General features: G+C 39.9%; 1 protein-coding gene across 1 annotated transcript in view; it reads left to right on the top strand.

Moving 5' to 3' along the window:
- Window positions 1–24902, top strand: part of AFF2 (ALF transcription elongation factor 2) — a 391411-nt gene that overhangs the window by 347005 nt on the left and 19504 nt on the right. The window contains exons 12-18 of the mRNA XM_027769339.1: window positions 3268–3389; window positions 7310–7532; window positions 13627–13910; window positions 14490–14553; window positions 18497–18633; window positions 23713–23784; window positions 24120–24213. Coding sequence (XP_027625140.1) covers window positions 3268–3389; window positions 7310–7532; window positions 13627–13910; window positions 14490–14553; window positions 18497–18633; window positions 23713–23784; window positions 24120–24213 — 996 coding nt within the window. The remainder of the gene's footprint in view (window positions 1–3267; window positions 3390–7309; window positions 7533–13626; window positions 13911–14489; window positions 14554–18496; window positions 18634–23712; window positions 23785–24119; window positions 24214–24902) is intronic.

Here is a 24902-nt window from a genome sequence, read left to right on the forward strand (position 1 = left end):
TGTAGGGAAGAAGAATAAGCGACCCTGTCCCCAGGCAGTCAGTCCCTGGAGTCAGTTCCTGAAGCAGTTCCTGCTTTTATGGACATATGTGGCATAGACTTTCAGATCCCCACCCTAGCATCTGGACACTAACATCCCAGGTGCTGCCCATGGCCAAGTGCACCCTCTGGGGCCTGTTCATTTCTTCAGACAAATATTAGCATGGCCACAACCCAGTGGTACTTTGAGTACCCTCACTACTACCAGACACATGTTCTTCCTGGCCTTCTGAGATCACTGACCTCTGACTGGTAGGCTTACCTTGTGAAAATATCACCTCCTGCATGAAGTAAAGGCTTGAACTTCAGGACTATAAAGTATACTCAGAAGGTGAAATCCAGAATGACCCTTAATGTTCTAGATGTATCTAAAAGGGTGAGATTGTATCTGATAAGCTCATTCTGTCATATCTTCAGATCTCAGGATAGTTTTCTTAGAGCAGCATTGTCTCATAGCGATGTCAACCTAAAGGACAGACTGAGGCAAAGTAATCAAAGCAAACAGTTTATTTTGGCCAAGTTTGAAAACCACAGTCCAGCACTCAGCTGAGTGGACATACTCAGGTTGCTCTGAACATGTGCACCAAGGTCTTACAGTGCTCAAGCCACTTTTAAAGGCAGATACCACAAACAGGAGGGGATGAGGGAGGAGGGATTATACTAAGTTGTTTTGGGACAATTATTCCGGGCTACTGGGATCAATAACTATGATGGCATCAGTCCAAGGTTGGACAGGCAGTTTCTAGGCAGATGTCCTCCTAGAAGTTGTCCTTGTGTTGAGTTGCAGCAGTCTTTGTACAAGGTTGTGGTTCTGGCAGAGTCCTTGTGACAGTTCTTATTATTAGACATACTAGCTAGTTTGAGAAAACTTCCCCTCCATGGCCTTCTGTAGCTCACTTTAGTTAGGATTTAACACAAATTAAAACAGATGACTCCATTTTGCTTTTGACAAACTTTCACAGTGCTACTCAGGTAATCTTATTTATAATGCCATAGCAGCTAGAGAGGTAGTTCCTAGGACTTTTACCATTTCTTCTGTCCTTTTTATTTTTAATTGCCAGAAGGCACTTGCATGCATATGTGTGTGTGTGTGTGTGTGTGTGTGTGTGTGTGAGAGAGAGAGAGAGAGAGAGAGAGAACTGCCCAGTGGGGCATGGTCATGACACAATCCTTTTTCCTCTATCTTCCTTTCTGTCAGAATTTTGGGCACAAATGCACACATGCCTGGTATGTTTTTCAAGCCACTGGAGCCTGGATTTGAACCATGGTCAGCCATGTGAGATTTAGCCCCCATACATAGCATTTAACCACTGTGCTACAGGGCAAGCCCTCTTCTGTTCCTTTGTAGGAAAGACCTAATTATGAACAGATATGACTCACATTCCTCACTGGGGAACAGCATCCTCCATGACCAGGCCATACCACTCAATAGGATACTGCGAGAACGAGTTACGTCTTCATTTAGCTTTGCTTTAGGGGTTAGAAAACAGGTTATTACCTCTGCAATATGTACCGACATATCTAATGTCAATATTCCAAAATAGAGACCAAGAGGTCCAGTACCCTTGCCCCACCACTGACTCTCCACTCTTCGTGCAAAGCAAACAGTTTATTTTGGCCAAGTTTGAAAACCACAGTCCAGCACTCAGCTGAGTGGACATACTCAGGTTGCTCTGAACATGTGCACCAAGGTCTTACAGTGCTCAAGCCACTTTTAAAGGCAGATACCACAAACAGGAGGGGATGAGGGAGGAGGGATTATACTAAGTTGTTTTGGGACAATTATTCCGGGCTACTGGGATCAATAACTATGATGGCATCAGTCCAAGGTTGGACAGGCAGTTTCTAGGCAGATGTCCTCCTAGAAGTTGTCCTTGTGTTGAGTTGCAGCAGTCTTTGTACAAGGTTGTGGTTCTGGCAGAGTCCTTGTGACAGTTCTTATTATTAGACATACTAGCTAGTTTGAGAAAACTTCCCCTCCATGGCCTTCTGTAGCTCACTTTAGTTAGGATTTAACACAAATTAAAACAGATGACTCCATTTTGCTTTTGACAAACTTTCACAGTGCTACTCAGGTAATCTTATTTATAATGCCATAGCAGCTAGAGAGGTAGTTCCTAGGACTTTTACCATTTCTTCTGTCCTTTTTATTTTTAATTGCCAGAAGGCACTTGCATGCATATGTGTGTGTGTGTGTGTGTGTGTGTGTGTGTGTGTGTGTGTGAGAGAGAGAGAGAGAGAGAGAGAGAACTGCCCAGTGGGGCATGGTCATGACACAATCCTTTTTCCTCTATCTTCCTTTCTGTCAGAATTTTGGGCACAAATGCACACATGCCTGGTATGTTTTTCAAGCCACTGGAGCCTGGATTTGAACCATGGTCAGCCATGTGAGATTTAGCCCCCATACATAGCATTTAACCACTGTGCTACAGGGCAAGCCCTCTTCTGTTCCTTTGTAGGAAAGACCTAATTATGAACAGATATGACTCACATTCCTCACTGGGGAACAGCATCCTCCATGACCAGGCCATACCACTCAATAGGATACTGCGAGAACGAGTTACGTCTTCATTTAGCTTTGCTTTAGGGGTTAGAAAACAGGTTATTACCTCTGCAATATGTACCGACATATCTAATGTCAATATTCCAAAATAGAGACCAAGAGGTCCAGTACCCTTGCCCCACCACTGACTCTCCACTCTTCGTGACAACAGTGTAGGAATAAAGTTGTATGTACCTTTGGAATCAGCACATGCAAAGGTCCAAAGGCATGCCTGCACATGTTCACTGCCTTATGTATTATTGTCTGTTGTAAAAGCAAACTTTATGTCACCCCACGGTCCCCTTGCTGCTTGGACAGGATTTATGCCATGTTAGAGTCACATTGTCAGTTTCTAAGCTACTCATTGTGGGGGCATTGTTGATGAGAGAAGTTCCGAAAATCTATAGAGTTGCTTTGTTTTGTGATGAGAGTCCCATGCTGCCAAATCTTGAGTGAGAGGACCACATCATAGTTCAGCTCTTTCAAATAACAGCTTCTTCATAGCACTAGGCTAGACAAAGCTGGTTGCTTTTCTGTCTGATTTAAGGACACATTTAACTCCCCTACCTAATCTAAAAGATAAAATAGAAGCAAACCACCTATGTTGCTCAGTTTATAACATGTGGAACATGTTTTTGTTTTGTTTTTTTTTCAAGTTCTGTGTACTTTTTTTGTTCCTATTTAAAGCCAGCAGAAGTTGCAGAGAAAATCCCTGAGAAGAAGCAACGCCTGGAAGAGGCCACAACTATCTGCTTGCTCCCTCCTTGTATCTCACCAGTCCCACCCAGCAAGCCTCCAAACATTAAAGAGTGAGTCTGCCCTGTGTATATGTGATGTGTCACTTGATATGATTTTTCCAACACCTAGGAAACCCCAACTGGATTCACTTGGAGGATCCTGTCCCAGAGGGAAGTCAGGTGAAAAACAGGAATCTCTCAGGCTAGGTCTGACCACTGGCCTAACTGCTGATCTAACAAAGGCTGGATAACAGGTGGAACACAGGCTGTCAGATTTTGGTGACTTCATGAGCTTTTTTAGTAACATTTCTTTACTCCAACTGAGATTGATCACCCAAATCAGCCAAAATGAACTTTCAGCACTAAGTGAAGAGCAAAGACATAAATGAATTAAACAGAGGAAGCATCAAGAGAAAACTATCCCTTTAACCAAGACACCTGCTCCTAGCTAAGGCTCACTTCTGATGGTGATTAAGCAATTTCCCTAGAAAAGCAACCCCTTGATCTTGACAGGATGGCACAGCTGCTTCCTCTGTGATGTCATTACTTATCATTAATACAAAGGTTGAGGACCAGTAGCTACATCCTGAACTCCACAGAGGCCAGGGGAATGACACATTTGAGAAGGGAAGAGAGATAAGCTGTCTGGGAGTCACCCTCCCCATGGGGCAGTTCTGTGTCAGGAAAAGCCTGCTAGGGAGGGAGACATTAATTCTGACCAGCTGGCACCACTTTTTCCTCCTCTCTCTGGGTGGAAGTTTCCGGAGTCAGGCAGGAGGCCTCCTGTCCCCTCCTCACTTGAAACAGCATCAGCCTTTCCCAATGAAGTCCTACCCTCTGTTCCTACCAAGTGTTGTGACTGAGTTCTTTCTGTCTTATAAATATCATTTAACTAACAATCATGTCAGCTCCTTGAACCATTCTGTCTGGGTAATTATTGCCATAAATTCATTCAGCATTAGAGATTACTTCCATCAAAGCCCAGTTTTGGAGCCTATTAGCAGCCCAGAGCAGAGAGGCAATCTGGCTAACTGCTGCTAACGATTGATTTCACAGATTACTGTTTAACATCAGTGATATAGCATCAATCTGCCAGAGATAAGATGTTGGAAATAAGTCATCAGCTTACATTTGTCGGAATCCTTGTAGTTTTGAGATGAAAGATTGGAAATGACCAATTACCACCGTTTCTGCTCTATATAACAGAGAGTTCTGAGTCCTAGGCTGCCCCTCTCTGAAAATTACTATCTATTTGTGAGGTGTGTCTGTAGCCATGGTATCACTTTGTTCTAAAACATTCATTCATGTAGTTGGACTTCTCAAAACCAGAAACCCTTCATGTGGAGTAAGCCAACCTTCATCTCAGTTTGGAGCAGGCATGTGAGGAAGCATGCTTCCATCATGGTCAAGCATGGTCATCCAGGGCCCTCTTCCTTTCCAAGCAGGAAAGGCTAAACGGGCAAAGCTATGGTGGAAATACCTCCTCAGTTCCCAGGCTTGGACCAGTTCAGATCACCTGAAGGCAAAAAGAAGTGCCCATAAGCAACTCAGTGATCTGCCACTTTACCGACATTATGATAGAGAGAGGAGACCAAATATTAAGTAAATGTCTACAAATTAGAGTTTGTTCTCATAAAATGGTGTTTTTATTCACTGTCTTTATAGTCTCTCTGCTTTTCAGTAGGTTGGAAAGCAATGTTTTCCCAGTAGTGCTTATCATTCAGAAAATGCTTGAATCAGGTTCAGATGTTCATTAAACAAATTCAAGTTTGGAAAAATCTCTAGAGGTGAGAAAGACTGAAACAGGAACTGACCTCAAAGGGATCTTCCTCTGGGAACCCTCTCCTCAGGCTTTGTCTCTCTGTACTTTGTTGACCCTCAGACCAAATCGTTGGCAATTTCTATGAGACAGCTTTCCCTTTTTTAAATGAATGTTCTGAAGATAGCAAAGATGCCACACCAGACTATGACAGCTGTAGTTCCCCATCATGCAACAGAAGATCCCTGCTGAGCCCTTCCTGTCTTTGGTGCTTTCACCATCATCAAAGCATCTAAGGGAGGACAGAAAATCAGGGCAATGCTTCGCTACTCCCATTCAGTTCCTCAGATGCCCTGTTGATGGTTAAAGTATTGGATGAGGTGCCCAAAGAAGCCAAAACTTTTCTTGTAGTTGGGAGCCATAACAGTGATAGAGTGGTCTCTAGAAAATGCTCCCCATGTGCCTTTCACCAAGGACATCATTAAAGGCCCTGTGGTTCCAAGTAACCACCAGACAGATGGAAGAAGGCTGGGTCACTGGGGCTCACTGCAGAGAATGTACTGAGTCCTTGTTGCTCAGTTCACTTGCGGGAGGAAAAGACTTTGCATGGCTATAATAGCCAATCACAAGTCAATGGCCTCTTGGAAGCAGCTCTTCCCCTTGCAGGCCCACCTCCTTCTTAGGTAGCTTTGGTAGTTTGAGAGTGGTCACACTAATAAACTATTCTTCTGCTGTAGATTCTACAGCAATGATTAGTGTGTGTGTGTGTGTGTGTGTGTGTGTGTGTGTGTGTGTTCCCAAAGGTCTAATGCCTGTGCAATCATTACACTTAATGGGGTCTGATATTTGTAGCGCTCCCTTATGGGCAAGAATCTTAATGCCTATGTTCACCATCATTTTAATCAGGCCCACTACTATCTTAAAATGGTTCTGCATATCAAAGCAGCTTTTAAAATTCACTGGCAAGCATTTTTAAATTAATTTTAATCAATTAAATAATGGCAAAAACAGTTTTTTTCTTTTTATTTCACTGCATGATGAAAATTGACGTGGGCCCATGTTTATGAAACAAAGATGGAGAAAGATGACATATATTATTACAATTGGCAAATTCATGCAACACAGTGGCAGTGGAACACGGAGACTGCATTGACTTCTACCATTTCAGGAAATCAGAGTGCTCGAATGCTTGTTCATCTTTGATTTGTTGCTTTGAAATATTGTAAATCTATATTTCCAGACACTGACTGAAATTGACCAAGAGGAAAACATAAATTCTTGTTGACTTAATTTGCTATTGAAAATTGTAGTCAATAATCATGAAAAGTAAATGGCTGCACAGTGCAATATTAGTTGTCTAAAAAAAGATTAAAATTCGAGTAATCTTCATTGATTAGTCTAAGACAGTAACTAAAATGAAAATCCATGACCCAATTACCATGTTAAGCAGCTAGCATAAGGTTTTAGTTCTGTTTTATTTGAAGTCTCAGTCTATTTCATGGTGCCCATTTTATGGGCAGGTTAATCAGTTTGAAAGCATGGGAGTACTTTTAGGATTGTAAATGTCTAGTGTCAATATGACCAAAGAGTATTTTTTAAATGGAGTTTTACTTTGCAACGTAGAGTACATCAGAACTTCAATATAACAGTTTAAGTTCAGGGTTTATTATGCCTGGGTGTTGGAACATTTCGTACATACTATTTGCAATGTGTCACAATACTATTAAGTGACTCATTTTTAAGTACTGTATCAGCATAGTATTTCATAAGAAAATATCTTTCCACTGATTATTTATTATACCATTTATTGTGTGGTTGTGCAGTTAAGTCTTTGGGCAAAATAAGTAGGAACCATCCAGAAAAATGAGATTAAGGTCTGCATTGTATTTCCTATAGAAATCTAATTAACAGTAATCTTAATAACTTGCAAATATTACACTGCAGTACACGCCACTAGATATTTACATTTATCTTAGAGTTATGTTTCAGAGATATCTGTTTATTCTTGAATACATACATATGCATATATCTGTTTGTATATAGCAGGTTATCTATGTAGTAACACATATCTTTGTCTATATACATTTTTGTATATATATTCTTTACCATAGGTAAAGGTAACAGTAGGTCATTCATTAAAATATTACTTTAGCTGAAAGTATCAGCGTCATGGGGAAGATCAGAATAAAGAAAGGTAAGACTTTGTGACATCCTACACTTCTTGTTTTTGCAGAAATAATTCATCCAGGAGAGCAAACAGAAGAAAAGAAGAAAAGTTGTTCCCACCTCCACTTTCCCCACTGCCTGAAGAGCCTCCACGCCGCAGAAATGTCAGTGGCAATAATGGTCCCTTCAGTCAAGATAAAAGCAACTCCATGACTGGACAAATCCCCTCTACCAAACTCAAGAAAAGTGAAGGCAAATTCTGTGCTACCTTCAAAGGGATACCTGTAAATGTAAGCATCTTGGGAGAAATATTATAATTTTCAGATTAAAAACAAATTTAGCCAGCTCATCTAATTTGGCTTGACCAGAGGGGGATGTTGCAGGTGGAAGAGGCAGAGAGAGAATGTAGTAGTGTCTGTGTGTGTGTGTGTGTGTGTGTGTGTGTGTGTGTGTACAAATACATAAACACTCCATTATTTCTAATATCAATCATTCTGACTCAGAATGAATTTTTCATTTCATCATTTCAGATTAATTCTCTGTTTACTTCCCCCAACAGATTACACATGCAGACTCAGAGCCTTTGGTATCCTTTGGTTTAATCTCTTTATATCTTGTGAGTGAGGAATACCTACCATGGGCCAGATAGTGTGGCCACTAGCTTCACAAATGTGAATTATTTTTTAAAATAGCAACTACATAGGATGAAATTTACAAGACAAATCTGTTATTAAAATCAATTACACAGGGGCCAGCAGGTTGCATGGTGGTTAAGGGCACTAGACTCCCACATGGCCGACTACCATTCAAGTCCTAGACCTGGCAGCTTGCTTTTTCACTTTCTCTCTTCTCTCTCTCCCCTGCCTCCCTTCATCCCAATCACATAGAAATGAATGAATAAATAAAGTTGAATTTAAGAAAGGAAAAAATCAATTACACGATAACAATTCTAAACCCAACTAAAGGATCATTCAGTCCTTTGGATTTTCTGTACTACTGCTTGATTAGCATAGATCATTTTTCATACCCACACACAATGTCTTTTCATCTTTCTCAGGTACAGATACATGAACTGTGGAAGCCACCAGAAACAATGTCACTGGTGAATTCTAATGGCAAATGTATCCCCCTTTCCATGTAAACACATGCATCTAGTCTCCTTTAAATATAAAAAGAAAATGGGTTAAATAGCAATATGTTTTCAAAGGTCTGGTACAAATTAGTGTGCTATAAAACAAAAGTGCCCACCTAATATCCCATAAAAGCCCATCATGCCTCTAAATTTCATTCATTCATTCATTCATTCATTTATTTATTTATTTAGGAGAGGGTTTTGCTATAGGGGGCATGCACTCGCTAGAAAGACAGACAGAGAGACAGAAAGACAGAAAGCGAGAAATCACCCGTGGGGGGGATGGGCACGCACAGACACGCGCCTAGCATGAGTTTAAGCCACCAGGTCCAGGACTCGAACCATGGTCGACTACATGGGAGTCCAGCGACATAGCCATTATGTCATCTGCTGGTCCCAAGGCCTCTGAACTTTAAAGGCTCCAATTTCTAGTCCTCCATCACCTTAGGTGAATGAGATGATATATGTACATAAGTGAACTTCATTGCTGATATAAAGAAATTTCACTAGTGTTAAGTTCTCATTTTTCATATGAAATTAATATGTGTGTGTACACTTATTTGCACACACATTTAAAGATGGTGATTCTATGGTGTTGGAAATTAATCTATTCTAAATGGTAACTACATTATTCATCTTATTTTTTGTACTAAATATGAGTATTATAAACTCAAACTGTTGCTCTCTTCTACTGCAACTTTTTGGAAGACATACACTATATATAGGGAATTCTTTTTATATAGTGTCTAGTATATTGTCACAAATAATTAGTGTTATGAGTAATACAGATGTTACTATGACAATAATAATGATTACAAGAATCTATAAAGGCATTTCTATAAGAGTTAAAAACTACTAGAGAAACCTGATAAATATGATTATACTTGTAGCACCCTTCTTAAGGAAGTTCTAAGAGGTTCCTATGATAGGTATAAGTAACCAGTGCCTCTTCTTTGTCCTTTCCTTCTTTCTATTTATTATTTGAAATCTGGGAGACTTTATGATCTAATTTTTGTCTTAGTCTAGGAGTTAATAGATTTGACTCTTTCTTTGATAAGTTCGTTCATTATAGACAGAGAAAGAGAAAAAGACAGGCACCTTCCACAGAGTCCCAAGCTACACTCTCCCCTTCCCCCCAGAAGTCTTCCCAGTTATCCAGGATCACTGGCATGCATGCCTGTCCCTGGTGCATACAAGTCAACCTGGAAACTGAATCCAATCTTCCTTATGGCTTCTAGCATTACAGTGTTGAGCCACCACAGTACCACTTCAACTGGGTCCATAGACTTGACATTTTCTTCTTGCTATAGGGTACAGGGGCTTGGTAGAGAGAGACAGAGACAGAAAGAGAAAAGTGAGAAATCACCACCCGGGGGTTTAGCCACACCATAATCCCTTCTCCTCCAGTCTCCTCTTGGAATTTTGGGCACACATGCACACATGCTTGGCATGCTTTTCAAGCCACTCAGTCCAGGACTCAAAGTACATAGCTGGCCATGTGGAATCCAGCACCTTAACCTCCTCACTACCTGCTGGCCCTGTAGACTTGACTCTTAATTTGTATAGTGTTAGCATGACAACGAATTTGTTCTGTGACCTTGGGTGAATCATAAAATATCTCTGAGTTCATGAGTGGATTTGATTAAATGATCCATAAGGCTTCTTCCAACTCCAAACGTGTTTTCAATTTTGTGCTCTTAGAGTCTTCTCTATCACAATGAAGAAAGAAGTGCAATTTTTTTGACTAATTGGTGACCGAGTGTGCATAGATGACATGTTTATATAACTTACATAATCATGGCCAAATCCAACCATTTCTAGTCAGATGTGACAGCACTAACATCAATTTCAGATGTGTGGTGGATCTGAGGTGTCAGAGTTCTTGCTGCATATCTTGGCATAGAGACAAGTATTATCTGTCTTGAGCTGACTCCACTGTCTGGTCTGGCCCAGATGGGCTCTGGTAATAGAGATATGGAGCTAGCTTATGAATTTCTTGTAACTCTGATTCCTTTATGTGCTTGTAGTGAATAAAATTCATGATGATCTTTAAAATATGTTTTTGATATTCATGATAACAGTTTCTGGGTTTGCAGCATCTCTGATCATTTGTCTCAGTGAGCTCTAGGTGGTAAGAATTATTTGATATTCAGAAGGTCTAGGTTCAAGTGGAAAAGTTGCAACTTGCATGGATATAAGAAATATTTTAGTTTCCTTTTGTCTTGTAAAATTATCTTTTTTTGAGAGTTTTTTTTTTTTACAGGGCGCGTGCGCTCGCCAGACAGACAAAGAGAGACAGAGAGACAGAAAGCAAGAAATCACCCCCCAGGGGGGATGGCCATGCCGCAATCCCTTCTCCTCCATTCTTCTCTCAGGATCTTGGACACACACGCACACATGCCTGGTGTGAGTTTAAGCCACCGGGCCTGGGATGCGAACCGCAGTCGACTACGTGGGAGTCCAGCGACATAGCCATTACGCTAACTACTGGTCCCTTTGACTAAGGCAGGTGTGCATACATGTGTGCATGCACACATTCAGGAAACACTGAGAGAACTGGACTGTGGGTAAAAGGGCAGTGTCATAAATTGGAGCTGGCTCTAGTGCTCAAAGAACTCTCAATCTAAAGCAAGCAATGAGACATGCATTCAAAGGACTAGAATATAAACTAGCTGGTGATTGGAGTCATAGAAAAGGGATGGAGAGAAGTCTCTGAATGGCCCAAGGAGGACTAAAGCACTTCTGGTTGCAGACATCAGGCACTTTTCCTTGTGGAAGAGGCATTTGTTGAGATTGCCCTTAATAAAAAGCAAGTTTAAAAATTAAGAGAAGTGGATAAACCAATTGCTGTCCATACAATGCAATATTATGCAGCCTTAAAAAGGAAGGAAATACTGTTTTGTGCTTCAGTATTCATTTAGAAATGAAGTCTTATTTATTGATGCATTGGTGAATGAGTGTGCAGAGATGACAAATTTATATAACTCACATGAATGTGGCTGTAACCATATAAACCTGGGTGACGTTATGCTAACTGAAACAAGCCAGACAGTAAAGGAAACAAATGCCATAGAATTCAATTTCTATGAGTCCCTTGGAATAGTTACATTCATAGAGACAGAAAGTAGAATGACGGTTGCCACAAGCTAGAATGAGAGGGGAAAAGGGACATATTGTTTAATAGGTACACAGTTTCAGTTTTGCAAGATGAAAAGGGTCCTGGAATTTGGTTGCACAATAATGTGAATATGTAACATTACTGAATTGTGCATTTAAAATGGTTAAGATGGTACATTTTTATGTGTACAACTTTTTAAACTTTTAGATTAGATAAAGATGGTAAATAGGATAAATTATCCTACGGTGGAAAAAAGAAAATGAAGAGCAGCTTTTTTGAAATCTAAGACTCCACATGAACCCAATCAGGAACATGAAGAAAGTGGGACTGTTCAGTTTGGTTGAAGCCAAGGTTCATTCCTGGAAAGGAATAGTCAGAGATGGCAGAAAGCTAAAGCCATATTATGGAAGGACCTGGTTGCCAGCACAGGAGGTCAGCCTTGAGTTTGAGTGCAGAACAGTGAAAAACCTGGAGCTTTGTTGAATAAGTTCAGGCTGGTAGATAGCAGATTGAGGGTAGATGGAGAATCTAGCTCAGAAGCTGAAAGTCAAGCAGGGGACTGTTAATTTCAGTGAGAAGCCAGGAGAGCCCATGTTTTGCAGCTTCATAGAACAAGGAGACAAATCTGAGAGATGTTATGGATATATAGTGAATAAAAGTTTAGAGTTAATTAGATAAGAGTAATGGAAAAGGAGAAATTAAAGATGAAATAGAACAAAAACTATCATCTTTTCAAAACTATTTTTAGAAAAATACAATTTTTTAAGATAAAATAATTGATAAAACTTCAATATATAAACCTAACTAAAGTATAGCAGCTCAGATGGAAGGTGAGTTGGGCAGTCCCTACTCTCCACTTACAGTGCCCCAGTCTGGGAACAACCATAGTACCCTGTGGAACTGTGCCAAATTCAATTTGAAAACTCCTTGCTGACCTGGAGAACTCCAGCCTTGATGACAGGGAAGACCATCCTGCCATTAACAGAAAGAGAAAACTGGTTCAGTTATTGGTCTGTTTTTAGATAAATTGAAGGTGCTAATGACCCATCTTGGTGGAACTATCTGGAGGTAGTCACTGCAGGCTTGGAGCTTTGGAGACAGGGTCAGGTGTAGGTTTCCATTAGGGAGTTATCTGCTTATTGTTGACTCTATGACAACATATACAGGATTGACAAATCTGATCAAGGAAGAAGAAAGCTGCACACCAACCTTAGGGAGATACCACCCTGGAAAAGAAGGAGGAGGAAAGAGGCACCAGGGGAAGTATAGCCAGTGGTAGAGCAGTTAGAGTTGTTCCACAGTTAATAGGTGGGAAGGATAGTCTGCCATGGCAACATCGTCACATAATTACAAACCCAACCATCTACTTTCTTCTTCTGGACCCCATCTTTCTCTTCAGCGAAGAGTGAAGGCTCTTTAGTCTCTTATCCATGTGATTTTTGACCTACTCAAAATAAGGTTTCACCATCCCAAAACTTCATAGCATTCACTCAACCAGAAACCAGTCAAGTGCCTCTCATGATCAAAAAGGCTACTTTAGCCTCTGTTCAGCCAGGGCACTGATTATTGCCCTGCAGTACAGAGAATGATTTTGTGGTATTTTGCTAGATTGTATTCAGTATTTTGCAGAGTGACCTGAGGACTTTACTTACACTAAAGTTTCAGTGCTTTTACCCTTATCAAAAATATCTACATCAGGGTCAAGGACTGTATTCAGATAGTCTTTTCCTCTCTCTAGTCCTCTCTCCCACTCTGCTTCTTTGTCTCTCTCTCTCTCACTCGCTCTCTTTCTTTTTCTCCTACTTTTTCCCCTTCTTCCTCCTCCATCTTGTCTTCCTCTCTGAATCCTTCCTCCCTCTCCCCTCTCACATATGCCATTGGCTGTCTTAATGGGGTGATGGGATTATGTAATCCCAGCACTTAATTGGTTTGGTGTTTGATGTCATCATAGAAGAAGAGCTAGTTGGGTCATGGTGTTAACAAAATATACCAGGGTCACCGGTTAATCCTCAATCTGTGTGCATTTTCTTTTTCTTTTCCCTGTTTCCTAGTATGCTTGATGTTCAAAGCATTTATGAAAAGATGTTTTAAAAAGCTAGACCTAATGAAAGCTATTTGTCCTCCTTTTGTCCAGGAGGGAGACACTCCAAAAAAGGCAACCACTGCCACTGTCACTGTCACCAACACTGCTATTGCCACTGTCACTGCTACTGCCATAGTCACCGCCACTGTCACAGCTACCACCACCGCCACGGCCACCACCACACCCACTACCACTACCATTTCCACCATCACCTCTACCATCACTACTGGCCTTATGGACAGCAGTCACCTGGAGATGACATCCTGGGCCGCCCTGCCCCTTCTGTCCAGCAGCAGCACTAATGTCCGGAGACCCAAGCTCACTTTTGATGACTCGTATGTTGTCCTCAGATTATTATGGACATATGGGGTGGGTTGGGGGGGGGGGGCGGGTAGTATGACTTTTCTAGTACCATGCATGTGTCTTAACAGTTAAGATCTCAGCATCAGTTCCTGTGCCTTAAGAGTATACCTTCACCCATCCTCCAAACACACACACACACACACACACACACACACCTCTGTATGCACCAAGAAATGTCTTGGGTCCATTTTAATCATGGAGCTTTGTCACTGTTTCCAAAGGCAAGTTTCTACTTCAAGGTTATTTGTTCTCTATTCTCCATGGCCTCAGCTATAACTGACCAATACATAGATTTCTAGCTAGGTTTCCCTTGATCCATTTGGACAACTCTAATGTTGGATGTGGATATTTATCTTAATGGGCCATTGTGCATGTCAGATTTCATTTACAATACTATTTCAAGGTTGGTTATGATATGAATGACAGCATTAGTATGCCCTTTTCAAGGCATTTTATAGGAATGAATTTATAGCAAACAATTTTTGACTATTCAATCTTTCAATGAAAAGATTAAACGGTGGTTTCTGAAAGCACTCATTTTGTTTGTTTAGGGTTCACAACGCTGATTATTACATGCAAGAGGCTAAGAAACTGAAGCACAAAGCTGATGCACTGGTAGGTTTTTGTCCTCTCATTACTTTGCTCTCATTAAGGTATTATGCTTTGAAAAAAAAGAAAAAAGGTCCTTTACTTACAAGTCAGACCTTTAGTAGTATAGCCCAGATCTGCTTTGCAATTCATTTTTGTTCTGACATAGGGAGATTGGAACTGTTTAATTTCCTTAGCACCATAATTCTCAAAATTCTTCAAGCCTTGTTGTCCTGTCATTATTCATTTTCCTACTATTCTTCCCCTTGCCCCAACTTCAGAAGCTCAATGGCATATATCATTATTGTTATATTTTAAGTAAATTTGAAATGACTTTTTAAACTGCTCTAGAGATGATGGGAGCTCCCATTGGGTCTGGTAAACCAAAACTGGTGAGAGGAGGGGGAGAGTTCTTGAGAGCTGCCTTAAGTATCCTCAAAAACTGGCTTTGGGAAACTTGAGTCTGTAGAAAACAAATCAGCTTCTTGCTGCATTTGATTACATATTTCTAGAGTGAGGCCCACCCCTGGGCTGGGACCCTGAGCAGGAGGTGCTGTCATTTAGTTTTCCTAAGACACTTTGTTCAGTTGCTTCCAAAGGTTTTGTCCACCTGAACCAATAAAGAAATCCACATGTTGAGTTATTTGACTTGATTGAACTCCCTGTGGGTCTTAACCACATGTTACAATCATTTGGGAAGCTTTAAAATGACCCTAATGCCCAGGTCATACTCCAGACCAATGAAATAGGAATTTCTAGGGCAAGAACCCAGGCATAGGTATTAAAGATCCCCAAGTGAGTCTCAAGTTCAGGCATTTTAGAACCAATGTCCTAGAGAAGGCCCTAAATTCAGACTCCTCATGTTTTAACTAAACCCCAGAATAATTAGAAGTATCAGTTCAACTCTACTGTGTTGAGAAACAGGGTCCTCTACCATTGGATTGTGTCCCACGATGGGTTATACTAGGAAGGCTGTGACAGATGATCACAAATCTCTGCATGATGACTAGTGTGTCACCAGCATCAACTGCCCATGGCCCTACATCAGCCACTTCCCTACTTTCTGTCATTTCCCTTCTGTGGTTCAAACTACTCAGCTATTGTCGGCAGCTAACCTTCCTGTGATAAAAATCGTCCCTTGGAAACAATTTCCTCTTGCTCCTGAAGACAAAACGACAAAGTAGGCTGGGTGCTAGTTCCACTGGAGATGCCAGAAAGACTGCCTATGACCATTTTCTGGGTGGCAGGAGATTTTTTAAAAGGCACCTGGTAGCATTGCTGCTGACTTGGAGACCAAACTTTTTCTAAATGTTCTTACCTTTCCAGCACTGCAGAAGGGTTCTAGAGTTTGTCCTCTATCAAAATACAGATAAGGGAGCACATAGATGTTCCTTTGATAAGCCACTATGTGAGCTGATGAAGACTAGGCTATGAGACCATGAAGGTTAAATGTTTGAAGAACTGAGAAAACGCAGCCACAGAGCTACTTACAAATGATTAAGATCATTCTACCTTCCATGGCTATAGTTATATGTATCCCAAATCACTTTTGGCCTAATATGTTTAGAGGATGATTCCTTAATTGGGAGAAATACTTCCCCCATGGAAGCAAAAATTCATTCTTGGAGTGAGGTGAGAAGTCCTAGATAGTGAAGTGTGGCCCTCCAAAAGGCTATATAGTACGTAAAGAGATAATCAGTTTATTTTGTGGTATTAAAATTTGGGAGTATATGAAAAAATATCTTTAAAAGCTCTTTGAGGGGTTATAATAATGAAAAAAAAAGTTTGAAAAACATTCAGAGGAATCATATTTTTGCTAGGCTTGTTTCTCTACCAGTTATGGAAGCACCCTTGTATTAATAGTTCAAGCTCCTCATTTTATGAATGGGAAAACTGAGGTCCAGGATGGGGCATGCCTTGGTCATTAATTGGCACTATGGTTAGGTAATCTTCTCTCTGGACTTCAATTTCTCCTCCTTCAGAAGAAGAGATTTAGACTAGATGATCTTTTTTTTTTTGGAGAGGTTTTTGTGATAGGGCACGTGCTCGCCAGACAGACAGAGAGAGACATAGAGACAGAAAGCGAGAAATCACCCCCCAGGGGGGATGGTTATGCCACAATCCCTTCTCCTCCATTCTCCTCTCGGGATCTTGGGCACGCACACACACACATGCACGGCGTGAGTTTTAAGCCACCGGGTCCGGGACGCAAACCGCAGTCGACTACATGGGAGTCCAGCGACATAGCCATTACACTAACTGCTGGTCCCTAGACTAGATGATCTTTAAGTATCTTTCCAACTATGAGTTTGTGCATGAAAAGACACTGTCAGGCAAGCCAGTAGCATAGTGGTTAAGGCTACTAGATCTCACATGACCTACTGTGCAGTTCAAGTCCTAGATCCAGGAGCTTGAGAAGCACATCAGGCACATGTACATGCATGCCCCAAATCCCAAAAGGAGGCAGAGATGCAGAAGAAATTATGGCATGACCATCCCCCATGACAGGTGCTTTCTTGCTTTCTCTCTCTGTCTGTCTCTCTGTCTCTCTCTCTAGTAAGTGCACATGCCCTCTGGCAATTTAAAAAAAAATGAAAAAGAATTGACACTGTGAAAAATCAGGATGTAAATATTAATTTCCAAATGGGAGACCCAGGTGGGGCCAGATGACCTAAGGAAATTATCCTGTAAAGCAAGAGAGGAAAGCGACAGTTGGCATACACATACACGGGTTTTCATAAAATCACTTGGAATTTGGTTGAACCTGACGTTTCTCCACAATAGCTTGCAAAAGGGGAACCACAGAATTCTTCAGTACATAGGAGCTGAAGAACTTTGCTTATAAAGAGAATCATTTACAATAAGAGATTCTGTAGGACCTATAACCAATCATTTTACAGTTGCACTTAATCCCTTGCTAAAGACAGCTACTCTGCCATTTTGAGAATTGAAACATGCAGACTTGCATAGAAAATATTTTGATAAAAGGTATACAAGAAAATTAAAACAGCTAAATCTGCATTATATTGGTTCTTTTACATAAAATACCATATTAATGGAATTATTACATCCAGCTATCAAAAATTGAAAATGTTAAATCCTGTTATAAAATGCTCACTATAAAAGTGTCGTATATAATATTCATTACACATAAAAAAGAAATCAGTATGTCTAAGTCAGTTTAATCGTGACCATTATCAGGGCTAAAACCTTTTGTAATAAAATTTTACTAAACTAAAATATTCAGTAGTGCTATATTTTTTGGCTTTTGACACTTATTTCAAGCCATCATTTACCATGAAAGTGATGTGATTATTGTCAACAGTCACACTACAGCTTCACATTTTTCATGACAATGGCATCAATTTGTGACTTGCCTCCTGGGGGTGGAGTTAGTGTGCTCACAAAGAGCTTGAAAGCAAAGACTGTATGTGCTCCTTGTCCACAGGCATATAAAAAGCAGAGCTTAGTCATAAGCACAGTCCAGTACAATGACCAGTCAGTTTAGTAAAGGTAGTGTTTAGAAACTATTTGAGGCATGAACTTGAGATTCTGATCCAGCAAAAAGAAAGGGTAACATCCACAGTGATGTCGCACATCACACAGGGTTCCTTGGCTGCGTTTCTCTCTTCCCAATCAGCCCCAGTGTCAGGAGGATAGAGCCTTGTACCGGTAACTACACTGTCAATACCAGCCCATGCATCGTCCTCTCTGTGGCGCAATTTCTCAGCCTAGGCACTACTGGGCCTGGCTCATTCTCAAGCGTGCATTGCAGGATGTTTAGCAGCGTCCCTGGCCTCTGCTCAGCTAATACCCCCTTCTCTACAATGGTGACAATCCAAAGTGTCTCCAGATGCTGCCAAATGTTCCCTGGGGGGAGGGAGCAAAATTGCCCCCAGCTGTGAATTATTCCTTCCTATGAAGGCAGAAAGAAAGAGCAGCATGTTCATACACCATCTTCCTGTTCCAGTTCGAGAAATTTGGCAAGGCTGTGAATTACGCCGATGCTGCACTCTCCTTCACTGAGTGCGGTAATGCGATGGAGCGAGACCCTCTGGAAGCAAAGTCCCCGTACACCATGTACTCTGAGACTGTGGAGCTCCTCAGGTAAGTGGCCTTTCTGTACTCATCTCCCTGAGCTGATCACTGTTAGAAGCTGCTGTGTTTTAAAAGTATATAATTACCACATACGAATGATTTGTCCAAGGCATCTTCTTAGAAGTATTCATAATTAGTTCTTGCCATTTTATTAATATCATGGAAAATGTATAACTGATGGACACTGCTTTTATAAATTATTCCCTTCAGAGATTATAATGTGAGTGTTATAATTTGTAATGTTCATAAAATTAAAATGAAAACAGAGTGGGTGGAAATAAAGTATAATCATTTCACCATTTGACATCAACCTGGCTTTTCAAAGGTGCAGTTTTATAATTCAAAGAAAAGTGGTGCTCCCAGGATTTCTATTACAAACCATGTTTTCTAAGAATTTCTTAGTTATTAAAATGGAGGGGCCCTGTTCAAATTCCAAGTTGGCATTTAAGGCCGCAGGTGTGAAGTAGACATTTCCACGCATTTGGAATCAGGGAAGCAGATGAGGTGGTAGCAGGCCATGAAGGTAGAGATGAGAGGATGAGAATAAGAGAGGTATATTAACTGCACACATTACTGGGTTCATTTACATTTTAAATAAAAAGTTCTGGCCTATTGGTTCTGATAGAGTAAATTTTTGGATTATCAAAAAATTCCTAGAATAAGAGGAAGAAAGGATAGGATAAGAAGAAATACCTATTCTGGTGTTTTCCAGTGATTTACTAAAGTATAATCATTTCACCATTTGACATCAACCTGGCTTTTCAAAGGTGCAGTTTTATAATTCAAAGAAAAGTGGTGCTCCCAGGATTTCTATTACAAACCATGTTTTCTAAGAATTTCTTAGTTATTAAAATGGAGGGGCCCTGTTCAAATTCCAAGTTGGCATTTAAGGCCGCAGGTGTGAAGTAGACATTTCCACGCATTTGGAATCAGGGAAGCAGATGAGGTGGTAGCAGGCCATGAAGGTAGAGATGAGAGGATGAGAATAAGAGAGGTATATTAACTGCACACATTACTGGGTTCATTTACATTTTAAATAAAAAGTTCTGGCCTATTGGTTCTGATAGAGTAAATTTTTGTATTATCAAAAAATTGCTAGAATAAGAGGAAGAAAGGATAGGATAAGAAGAAATACCTACTCTGGTGTTTTCCAGTGATTTACAGACCTTGGTAAAATAATATAATTCACCACTGAATAATGGGTAAGCATCATCATTCACTGAATGAACTAAATAATTGCTCAGGATTGAGTGAGCAGCTCCTTACCTGACTGGCTCTTATATCCCAGTCCCCTCTGGCTCCATTCATCAATAATACCAGGACTGGTTTTGGTTTTTACTACCTTGCTTGTATTTGCATGAACTGTTACAAATCTCAGTATATTTATAGCTAAACCTTCAGACAAACAGTGGACAAACTTAACCTGCATATTTTCCTAGTGGAACATTTAAAAAAATCAAAAAAAGAGAACATTTTTAAAAGAATTATTTTATTTTAACTTTATTATTATTTTCCAATTTGACCAGAGAGAGACAGAGAGAGAGAAAGAAAAGAAGCCACCATGTCTAGGACTTGAACCATGGTTGGACATGTGGGAGTCCAGGACCTTTAACTACCACACCACCTACCAGCCCCAGAAAGAAAACTTATTTTGAAAAGAAAAGAAAAGAAAAGAAAAGAAAAGAAAAGAAAAGAAAAGAAAAGAAAAGAAGGTTTGGGGCCTGCATGTGGCCTAGTGGTTAAGGAAGCCAGATTCCATAAGGCCAACTGCACAGTTTGATGCCAGGTTCATATGCATACATGCCCAAAATCCTGAAAGAAGGGAGAAATTGAGGAGAAGGGGTTGTGGGTTGACCATGCCCCATGGAGAGTGCTTTCTCATTTTCTCTCTCTTTCTCTGGCAAGAACATGCAACCTCTGGTAGAATTTAAAGTAAAAAAAAAATCTGTTTAAATATAATCAGAAATTTAATTAGAGCTGTAAAAGCAGGGGAGTTCTTAGGAAAGCACCAGCCTTGCCTGCCAGGCTAGTCAGCCATTTCTCTCTGCATGCTGCTCTAAAATGTAGGCACCAGAGAAGAGTGCAAAGTATTTCTCTTCTATTTATGCACTGTGGAAGCCACACCACCATTCTATAGCTTTCAAAGCAAAGGTGATTTTTTCTCATTTTCAAAGATGCATAAGAACATTCTGACAAAAATGATAAAGATTCAAAATTGAGAAACTTAATGAATAAGAATAGAGACACTCTCTATTTATTAAAAAATGCAAATTAAACCAAGGAACTTTTTAAATTAACAAGAAAATGTAACAATGTTAGTAGTAAAAAAGAAAATAGATTGTGGTGGGGCCAGCAGGTGGTGTAGTAGTTAAGGAGCTAGACTTCCATGTGGCCAACCATAGTTCAAGGCCCAGACCTAGCAGTTTGAAACTCACACCAGGTACATGTGTGTGCATGCCCAAAATCCTGAGAAGTGAATAGAAGAGAAGAGATTACAGTATGGCTGTGCCTGGGTGGGTGTTGGGGTGATTTCTCGCTTTCTATCTCTCTCTCCAGAGAGCATATGTGCCCTATCACAAAAATTCTCTCAAAAAATAAAAAAAGATTGTGGTGATCTAGGCCTCTCCTACAGTATTGCTGGGAGTGAAAATTGATCATTGTACATTTGGCATTGGAAAGGCCATGCAAATGAGCCAGTACTTCATATTTTTTGATCCAGTTCTTCAACTTCTGGAAATCTAAATTTCCTCTACTGAAGAAAAATCATCGTGGAAGTAAAATAAATTATCTGTTTGGTGTTTAATTTGATTATATAACTTATTTATAAATATAATTGCACATAAAAAGCAAACCAAATAATTGGTTATAGAAGAATAATTATATCATAGAATACTGTGCATTAACAAAATACTTTGCAGCCATTGAAATGCAATTATGATGGAAACCATGCAGTCACATAAAATTGTTTATAACGTGATGTTACAGTAAAATCAAACTGTAGAATTAAATGCATACACACTACAGTTATGACCAAGAAAAGTATGTATTACATCTGAACCAAACTGAAAGGGAAATGAGATCATAACTGTAATGGAGTGGTTGGGGTAAGATTATGAGTGTTTTCCCTTTCTCTATGTATTTTTTTCTTATTAGTTTGATTTTAGGAAAACACATGCTCTCTTAAAACTATAAAAGCAAAATACAAAATCTTATTTTATGGTAAAAGTGTGATGTGAATAGTAAAGTAATATTTACTTTCATTAGAAAAGATTTCTTTTCACTTATGTGTTTACCCCCCAAAATGTTCTTTTTTTCTAAGCATGATTTGTTTCTCATTGTGTAGTATACTCTCGATAGAAGTGAATTTCAGTAGAACCTGGTGAAAGGCATCAGAGAACTTATGGGCATGTACTTGAAAGTCAATATTTTTACATTTTATTTCGAGGTAATTGTAGAGTCACAGGCAATTATAATAAATAATTTAGAGAATTTCTGTGTACCCTTCATCCAGTTTCCCCCAGTAGTAGCATCTTGCATAACCGCAGTTTAATATAAGCAATACACTGACATTGACACAATCCAAGGACTTGTTTCAAATTTTACCAGCTTTTATTTTTTTAGATGTCACCATTTGCGTGTCTTCTGTCTATATATTTTATATTTTATACAAATTGTGTATGTGTATAATTTTTTCTAATGAGAGAAATTTCATCAAGAATAAAATGAGTTATTAAAGCAACTAGGTCTTCTGGTCTATTTAATCAGTTGAAACTCCACTATCAAGTCACTTCAAGTATGGTTGCAATTAGATGATGCCTGTAATGTGAACATAGTTTTTAATACTGCAATATTATGTTGAAGAGAGTTTTATTACTCTCTCCCCAACAGTATGCTGGCTGCAGATAGAGAGCCCCATTTCCTTCATTCAAGTAATTATAGTTGCTCTGAGCCCTGGGAATCTATAATAGAAATGCATTGGTGAAAACAAGTGGGATCATCACAATGACTTGACATTCTGTGATCCAATTGTCAAAGAAAGTTAGATTTATTACATAATAAAAATCCCTTTGCTTGATATTGCAACAATAGAAGGGACCCACATTAACTGCACAAGTCCCTTGGTTGGAACATATTCACCCAACAGAACTGGTGCAATAACCATAACAGGAGGCATCTAGAATGCTGAGGAGGCCTGGAGTCTTAAGGGAGAAGCCTGGAGTCCCTAGTGTTCTGGGAGGCTGCTGAAAAATGAGGAGCTGCCTTCTGGTAAATGAAAACCAGTCCAGGCTGCCTGCACACTTGCAACTTCTCTGCCACACTGAATTCCATCACTTATTATACTACAAGTACCTGTGAAATTGCATTAAAGCTCAGACAATGATTTTATGCAATGAATTGATTTTCAAGAGTCTAAATGCCCAGAATGGAATGTGCTCAGCTAGAAGAAAAAAAATGGGAACTACTCAACCTTTTATCACTCTGGTGTGGAACAGTAACAATTAAAGAGAATTGAAAGACAAAATATACAAGCACCATAAATTAAGGATGCTTAGACCTTAAAATGGTGTGAAATCGACCTTCCTTTAAAAAAAAAAAAAACACTTTTTATAGGAATATATTCAAAACCTGAGCCATTAGAAAGGACCTTTTAACTGTATGATTGAGGCCTTATGCTCATGTTGGACACAGTCGTTTATTATTTACCTCATCTGTCATAAACTGAACCGAGACTGACATTTTTGTCCACCTCTCATTGAAAACCAATAATGTAATTTAGCTAGAGTTTTCCTAGGAACAGCCTTTTACTGGCATTTATACACACACACAGACTAACAGTCATTACAAAGCCTTGTCCTAAAATGTGGGCTCATGATTTAGCTTACTTCTCCGGAGCTAGATTGTATGCATCTCGTCAGTTCTGTTGTGCTGTTATGATCATGTTCTCAGGAAAGCATGCATTTGCCCAAATGTATCAGTCAGTCCTCCCACCCAGAGCCAATGTGGAACTAACTGATCAGATTACCAATGACTCTAGGAATTCCTGAAGGGTAATAAGATTCCACTTTAGCTTTTCCTTTCTCTTCAAAGGTATGCAATGAGACTGAAGAACTTTGCAAGCCCCCTGGCTTCCGACGGGGACAAAAAGCTAGCAGTGCTATGGTAAGTTCAAGGAGGCCACAAGAGAACAACTGAAATGTCACAGAAGGATTGGAAATCTCCAACTTAAGCTGCTTACCCCAGATCATTATTCTTGTTTTCCATTAAACTATTAAAGAATAACTAATGGATTTCTTCAGTTGCTGAATAAATATTTACTCTCCTAATTTATACCCTTATCAAAATGGGATTTTAATGCTTCCCCCTTCCCTTTTTAAAAATTTCTTCATTTTCTTATGTTCTTCCATCTGACCATAGGAGAGAAACTGCAAAGTATGAATCAGCATTTTTTTACATTAAGCACTGGCATGAACATAATCCTTTCCTCCTCACCACAGCTACCGATGTTTATCACTTCTCTACTTGAGGATGTTTAAACTGAAGAAGGACCATGCCATGAAGTACTCCAGATCATTGATGGAATATTTTAAGGTAATCCATCCTTTTTATAATGTATAGGTACAGGGTGATAAAATCACTAATGGGATGTGGCAGGCATGCTATTAAGTGTCAGATAACAAAGACAAGGTTGTTGTTGCCAAAGACTACTCTCGTCTCGGCTGGCAGTGGCTCTCCCACCCCCTTCTTTGGAGGTCCACAGAGACCTGACCTCTTACTTGAATCCAGAGAGAAAAGGTGCAGCAGTACAATCCCCTGATAATTTTCTGGACTATCCAAATGGCCTTTGAAAGCTCCCTGGTTGCAGTTAGGAGGATGCTGCCTCATCTGGAGTAGGGGCACAGCTTGAGGCTGCAGGCATGGCTGGTCTCTTGTTCAGCAAGAGGTCAGCTCAAGAATTGTTCAATAGTGAGAAATACCACTGTGGTCATCCTGGTTCTGGATGGACATCCACACCCCTGGAAGCCCTTTGGACATGGGGAATCTTGGAGTATAGTGGTTGAGATTTAAGATGACTGCCTTAATTATCCAAACAAACAAGCACATAAAGTCATTGTCTAGGAGTTAGAGTTTTAATTTGCAAGCAAAAAGAGAAAAGAAAGATGAGCAATCACAAAATACAATGCCTCAATTTGAGAATGAACCTAGATAAAAATTATAAGCAGTAGTTTGGTACTAGGCCTAGCCACTGCACCCTCCAATGCCACTTCTGCCCTCTGACA

The sequence above is a fragment of the Tupaia chinensis genome, unplaced genomic scaffold (assembly GCF_000334495.1).
Source record: "Tupaia chinensis unplaced genomic scaffold, TupChi_1.0 Scaffold149333_1, whole genome shotgun sequence".
In the NCBI taxonomy this organism is placed as follows: domain Eukaryota; kingdom Metazoa; phylum Chordata; class Mammalia; order Scandentia; family Tupaiidae; genus Tupaia; species Tupaia belangeri.